Source organism: Gadus macrocephalus, chromosome 20 (genome assembly GCF_031168955.1).
Source record: "Gadus macrocephalus chromosome 20, ASM3116895v1".
Classification (NCBI taxonomy): domain Eukaryota; kingdom Metazoa; phylum Chordata; class Actinopteri; order Gadiformes; family Gadidae; genus Gadus; species Gadus macrocephalus.
In genome coordinates, this window is record NC_082401.1 from 9,819,980 (window position 1) to 9,827,003 (window position 7,024).

Sequence of the window (7,024 nt, forward strand, 5' to 3'; positions counted from 1 at the left end):
TATAATCCCACTTCTGACATCAATTTAGCAACAACGAGGTGTCAGGTTTTCAATGGTTAATCACAGCTCCCCTTGCGCCCCTTACGCCCCTTGGCTGTGAGAACTGCCTTAAATTGAAACCACACTGAACACAATATACCACACTCATTAACCCTCCACCCTGAACATCTCTTTGGCGTTGTCGGTTTTTCCGAAACTCCACTGCCACCTAGGCATTGACCAACCATTGAACCCCACCTAATGTCACTGCCACAGAGGACCCAGAAGGGCACTAGGAGGTCCTACTAATAATAGTCCAAACCCCTCCCAGGATCCTTTGCGGCAGCAGCTTTATTGATTTTGAATGTATTGTATGTAGCTATTCAGCAATGTGTCAATACAATAGCTGAATTGTGAAAGAATCTCCAATCAAGTTCTTAGATATGTGTTGCTACTGTTAGCCCTTGGTTTTGATTTATTTCATATTTATCCTTATCAATTTATATTGTAATTTTCTAATTTTGATGTGAAACTATTTGAAAAGGAAGTATATTATTATAATAATGATAATTGTTTATCCTTTCAACTCTCAACGTTTGAAAAACTAATTTTTAACATGGCTTCCTCTAACCTAACATCCCAGCATTGCGTTTTAACATAATAATTGTACTCTCTGATTTGAACAAGTTAAAGGTACTATGTCTAAGGACCACAAATTAAGTCTAATTTCTGGTCTCTGTGGGGGGTAAGTGAACTGCAGCCTGCTCAGGATTGTACGATAAGGGAGGGGCAGCTCTGTGGTATGAGACAATAACAATCATAAACAAATGTCAGAAATAAAAAAATGTCATTTATCAACACTAAGACTTCACTTCCTTCCCTTTTTCCAGGAAATACCAGCCCGTTTAAAATATAATAGAAATCAAACCATAGGCTGATCAGGACCAACAGAATGAGTCGGGGAAGGTCTCATTTTTGTGCAAAATTAGAAACTGTTCAAATATTGGCGATGAAAAAGAAATATAGGCATTTGATCAATAATACACTTAGTCCCTTTTAGCATAGGCTGGTTTAAAACTGTTTAAATCACTAAACATTAAATAAATTGAACAATGCACAAATTTTCCCATCATTAGGTGAGTGCTGCATGCAGCGCTCAACTATTGTTCTTCATAAGTTTCTTTCTTTCTTTCTTTCTTTCTTTCTTTCTTTCTTTCTTTCTTTCTTTCTTTCTTTCTTTCTTTCTTTCTTTCTTTCTTTCTTTCTTTCTTTCTTTCTTCCTTTCTTATTCTCTACAAACTTTGGGAAATTGTATAGTATTGCTACATGTGGGACAGAATCGTAACAAGTCTGAAGCCAAGTTCTTTGTTAAACCTTGTTGTTATATATAGCATTATATATTTCTTAATCAAATTTTCTTACATTACCTGTGAGTAGATAAGGCTTTATTTATACACAAAGTGAAATCCAAATGTTATAACAGCAAAAATTGACATAACAATGCAAATAAAGACAAACAAACAAGGTTTCTTTCTGCTCAACATTAAGTAAACATTCTGCAATCTTAAATGCAAAACCAGAGCCAAAACTTAAAATGTATCAAATTGGACCAGTCATTGGGCCATAAGAGTCCAGCACGAACACTTGCCTATGTATTTCGGATGTCTTGAAATAAAATAAAATGTATTTGCTTTTAGTGTATGGTTGTTATATTGTCTTTTTTCTTATTAGAAGATATGCCATATGAGTCGAGCACGAACAATAGCCAATATGCAATGTTTTAATTGCAACACAATGTTTTCACCTTTATTTTATGGTTGTTATAGTAATACATTTGTGATTGGAAGATTAGCCATTGGACTGCCTGTTTGTGTGTGTGTGTCGGTCCCAAACATTGTTGTACTGCAACCTAGAGAGACATTGAGGCAGGGAATAAATAACCAGAGAGGTTTACCTTGCAACAAGTAAAATGCAGGCAAAATAAATGTGTGATGGGATATGTATTCTTGTGGTATCACCTCTAAGCAGTTTAGTATACAAAAACTGCACTTTAAATAATGGTGTAAAATACAAGAAGATATAGACCAATCTAAATGTATTGCAAAAAATATTATTGTCAACAAATGAACGCTCTATTGTGAATACTTCCTATTAATATTAAAATAAAACAGAATCTTGTTGCGTACTTTGGTCAGTTTGAATCCATATATGAGGGGGTTCATGATCGGGGGTATGATCAGAAACTCTATGGCGATGAAGTTCTGGAGCGACGTAGCAATGTTTTTGGAGCCAAAGCGCATGTACATGACATCAAAGACGATGGTGGACAGGAAGGTGAGCAGGCAGGTAAGATGGGGCACACAGGTCTGCATGAATTTCTTCCTGTTCTCCGTGGAGCCCCGACACGTCCTCACCAGGTACATGTAGGATAAGACGATCAGCAGCCCGTGGAAAACGTACACCAGTATGGTGAGGTACGCCACGATGCTGTGCACTGTGGTGTTGTTCGACGGGCACGCCAGCAACACAATGACCCAGTTCACGCAGTACAGCCGCTGGATCTTGTCGCTGCACAGCGTGAGCCTGGACGTAAGGGTGATGTTGATGGCTAGAATGCTGAAGGGGGTCAACCAGGAGAAGCAGACTAGCTGGGACAACCTGTGCTTGTTCATGACACTGTGGTAGTGCAGGGGTCGACAGATGGCCAGGTATCTATCGTAGGCCATGAAGGAGAGAATGGACAGGTCGCTGCAGGCAAACGAAAACATCACAAAGGCCTGCACGAGACACCCGTTGTAAGAGATGTCATGAGACGAAGACAGCAGGTCCAGGAGGAATTTGGGGTAGAAGCCTGTGGTGCCATAAATCCCGTTGATGCAGAGGGAACACAACAGAATGTACATGGGCTCATGAAGGCTTTTGTCCAAGACAATGGTGAGAATCAGAGAGCAGTTGATGGTTAGTATCAAGCAATAATAAAGCAAGGTGGAGGAAAAGAGAACCACTCTGTAGTTTGCGATCTCATTCAACCCAGAAAGACTAATCACTGTTATCATCGAGATATTATCCATCATCATTTTCATATGCCTACAACATTCATCATATCAACTGTATCTCCCTTTGTTGGACTCACACAATTCTCGTTAGGGTTATAGCGGTTAGAAAGGGAGGGACCTGTACTCCTAATCTCTCAAGGGTCCGTCCTCTTTTGTGTTTTAAAATATAGTCAGGAGACAATCGAGGCGACCAATGAGCATGCAAGATTAAATCACCCAATCACCAGGTACTACGTTATTCAGTGGATGGTACATTAGAATGAATCATATTATGCTTGACAATGATTATAATGTATTTCAAATACTCAAATAAACATAGCAAATCTAGACCTAAAGTGTTTCTTAGACTGTTACAGAACATTTTATAAAGAACACTGATACTAGGGCTTTGTCTTAATTGCCAGGAGGCTTCCTTATGTCGTAATTTTATTTGGGCCGACGGAGTCTGAAATATGTGACGTATTGCAGTTTCTTAGAACAGTCGAAAGGGGGCCTACATGTCTATATGGGCTGTTTTGGACAACCTTTACAAACAACCTATTATATCGTTCCGATTGGAGATTATGTTAAAGAAATGTAAGCTATTTAGCAGGTTGTAGAGCTATTCCCATGCTCCAATATATAATGATGATTATGTTTAAATATATGTATTTTTAACCAGATCAACAACTTTTTAAAATACGCTGTTTTTTCGAACAATCTGACTCTGAGTTTGGATCTAAAACAAACTCATAGAATAGAGATCACTCAACAAAATAAAAGTAATTTGACAATCATGAACAGGTTGCTGTTTTAGGTTTTTTTGCATTAATGACCTGCATTCGATACAGTGGACCACAAAAGTCTTGAGAAGTGGGTTTGTACTTTTGTACACAACAGGTTCTGTACATAGAGTTCATAAATAACACATACGGTTAACCCTAGGTAATGTTATAAGACCACAGTATGCCACTACTTTATCTATGTGGAATGATAAACACAACACATATCAGTTCAATCGAATGACACCAGTGCCATGACCGAATATTTGAACGCCATTAACAAATGGAGTAGCACAAATATATTTCAAATTTAATGAATCCAAGAAGTGCACATTAGTTCAAAGCCTTTGACATTTAGTTTGGGGTTCCCACTATTTTCAGTGTATCATTTTCCAAGTGTTTTCCAGGATATTTTCCATAGTCAGATTCTCACTGTTTTCTATTAAATCGCCAATTCGTAAATTAAAAAAAAACGTACTAAGTATAGATTTGTAAAATTATGTAGTACTTGTATATTATATTGATTTTCTGTTATCTGGTTAAAGCTTTAAAGAACCATCATGGGTATACAGGTAGGGTAGCCTACTTCATATGCCAACGCAAAGAAAAAACTTGCAATTTGAAGTAAGGTGCTTTAACCTTAGTTGGTTCCAGTGAGGTTTAGTGATGGAGTGCCAGGCCCTGCAAATAGAAGTGCAAACCGATCTGTCCCAGGAGTCCCTGAGGCAACAAATCCTTCCGGATCAAAGCCCCCACCTGAGGGGTCAGTCCTCCCCAACATCCCCATCACCCAACACATAGTCCCTCAAGTTTGCTGGCGCTGACAGCCAGGGCTGCCAACCCCCCAGGGAAGGGAATCAGCAGGGGAGCCAACCGCTGCAGCACGTGTGGTGCTGCTGCCGCCTGCCCAACAACAACTGAGGCGAGAGGGCGGTACGGCAAGAGTCCATGCCAAAACGTGCCAAAAACTGCAAGTTTAAAATATAATGGAAATAAAACGACATGTTGATCAATACCAGAGATTGTGGGAAGGTGTCATTTTTGGAAGAATTACAACCTGTTCAAATATTGGAAATGTAAAGCAGTTTATGCATTTAAATGAGCTACATGTAGTCCCTTTTAGCGTTACAAAGGTGGTTGAATCTGTGAAATCAATGCATATAATATTTTTTAAATCATGTTAAGATTTTCCAATTTTTTTATTTAAAATTGCTACATGTGGGGACAGCATCTTGAGAAGCTTATGTCAAGTTTGTTTTTAACCTTAAATCAGGATTATACATTTTTTAATCCAATGTTCTAATTTTACCGCCTTGCAATAAATAAATACATAGATAACACTTTATTAATCCCCTAAGGGTAATGCAGGTTTGCTAGCAGCAACTGTGGACCGAACAGTGCAAAGGAAGAAAAGTATTTATACTTAATGTGAACATAACATTCTGTAATATTAAGTGAAAACCAAAGCCAATAGAGACAGTCACATTCGATTGAGCGATACATTTCACAAGAGGTCTTTTAATAAATAAAATAATTAGATTTTGGTGTATGGTTGTTATATTGTATGTTTTTTCTGTTTCTGTTTGTGTGTCTGTCCCAAACACGTACTCTTTGCTATCTAGAGAGACATTGAGACAGGGAATAAATAACCAGGTAAAAGGTTTACCCTGCGACAAGCAAAAGGCAAGCAAAGGAAATGTGTGGTGTGATATGTTCAAGCAATTTTGTGGTATCACCTCTCCTCTTTGTAGTAAACGATACTACACTTTACATTATGGTGTAAATAAACAGATATAGACCAATCTAATTGTATTTCTACCATGATTATTGTCTTGAACACTCAGTCATGAGTATTTCCTGTAAACATTTAAATAAAAAATTATCTTGTTGCGTACTTTGGACAGTTTGAATCCATATATGACGGGGTTCATGATCGGGGATATAAATAGGAACACTATGGCAATGAAGTTCTTCAGCGACTGAGCGATGTTTTTGGATCCAAAGTGCATATACATGATATCAAAGACGATGGTGGACAAGAAGATGAGCATGCAGGTGAGATGGGGCACACAGGTCTGCATGAACTTCTTCCTGTTCTCGATGGAGCCCCGACACGTCCTCACCAGGTACATGTAGGACCAGACGATCAGCAGCCCGTGGAAAACATACACCAGTATGGTGAGATACACCACAATGCTGTTCGGTGTGGTGTTGTTCGACGGGCACGCCAGCAACACGATGACCCAATTCACGCAGTACAGTCGCTGGATCTTGGCGCTGCACAGCGTGAGCCGGGAGGTAAGAATAATGCAGACGGCCAGAAAGCTGAAAGGGATCAACCAGGAGAAGAAGATCAGCAGGGACAGCCTGTGCTTGTTCATATAGCGGTTGTAGTGCAGGGGCCTACAGATAGCCAGGTATCTATCGTAGGACATGACAGAGAGAATGGACAGGTCGCTGCAGGCAAACGAAAACATCACAAAGGCCTGCACGAGACACCCGTTGTAGGAGATGACGTGAGACGAAGACAACAGGTCCAGGAGGAATTTGGGGTAGAAGCCAGTGGTGCCGTAAATCCCGTTAATGCAGAGGCAACACAACAAAATGTACATGGGCTCATGCAGGCTTTTGTCCAGGACAATGGTGAGAATCAGAGCGCAGTTGATGGTTAGTATCAAGCAATAACAAAGCAAGGTGGAGCTAAAGAGAACCACTCTGTAGTTTGTGACCTCATTCAACCCAGAAAGACTAAACACCGTTATCAGTGAGACATTATCCATAATCATGTTCATATGCTTACAACTTATTCACAATGAAACTATACCACTCTTTGCTGGAGTAACACAATGGTCATTAGGGTTACAGTTGTAAGAGAGGGAGGGATTCTGCTATACTCCTCATCCCTAAAGGGTCCTCTTTAGTGTGTTAAAATATAGTCAGGAGACAGTCAAGGCAACCAATGAGCATGCAAACTCAAATCCACCAATCATGTTAGTCAGCACAGGAACTACCTTCTTCAGTGAATACTACATTAGAATGTATCATATTATGCTTGCCAATTATAATGTATTGTGATAATCTGAGGCATTAACGGAAGACAAAGACTTTAAAATTAAGATGTTAGGTGTTAATTTATTTATTCAAACCGGAAAAAAACTTTATTTTCAACATGTTCTATGCTGGAAACCACACAGGGCGTCAGTCCTGGAGGTGCAGTGGAAGATGTTG

The 7,024-nt window shown here is 39.4% G+C and overlaps 2 protein-coding genes across 2 annotated transcripts; both read right to left on the reverse strand.

Annotated features, from left to right (window-relative positions):
• Positions 1-1,312: 1,312 nt before the first annotated feature.
• On the reverse strand, positions 1,313-3,114 carry LOC132448849 (olfactory receptor 2K2-like). Its single transcript, XM_060040395.1, has one exon. It carries the CDS (start codon positions 3,060-3,062, stop codon positions 2,112-2,114), a length of 951 nt encoding a protein of 316 aa, XP_059896378.1. The 5' UTR covers positions 3,063-3,114; the 3' UTR covers positions 1,313-2,111.
• Positions 3,115-4,336: 1,222 nt separating this feature from the next.
• Positions 4,337-6,582, reverse strand: LOC132448922 (olfactory receptor 6C1-like). The gene has a single exon (XM_060040479.1). It carries the CDS (start codon positions 6,580-6,582, stop codon positions 5,641-5,643), a length of 942 nt encoding a protein of 313 aa, XP_059896462.1. The 3' UTR covers positions 4,337-5,640.
• Positions 6,583-7,024: the final 442 nt, after the last annotated feature.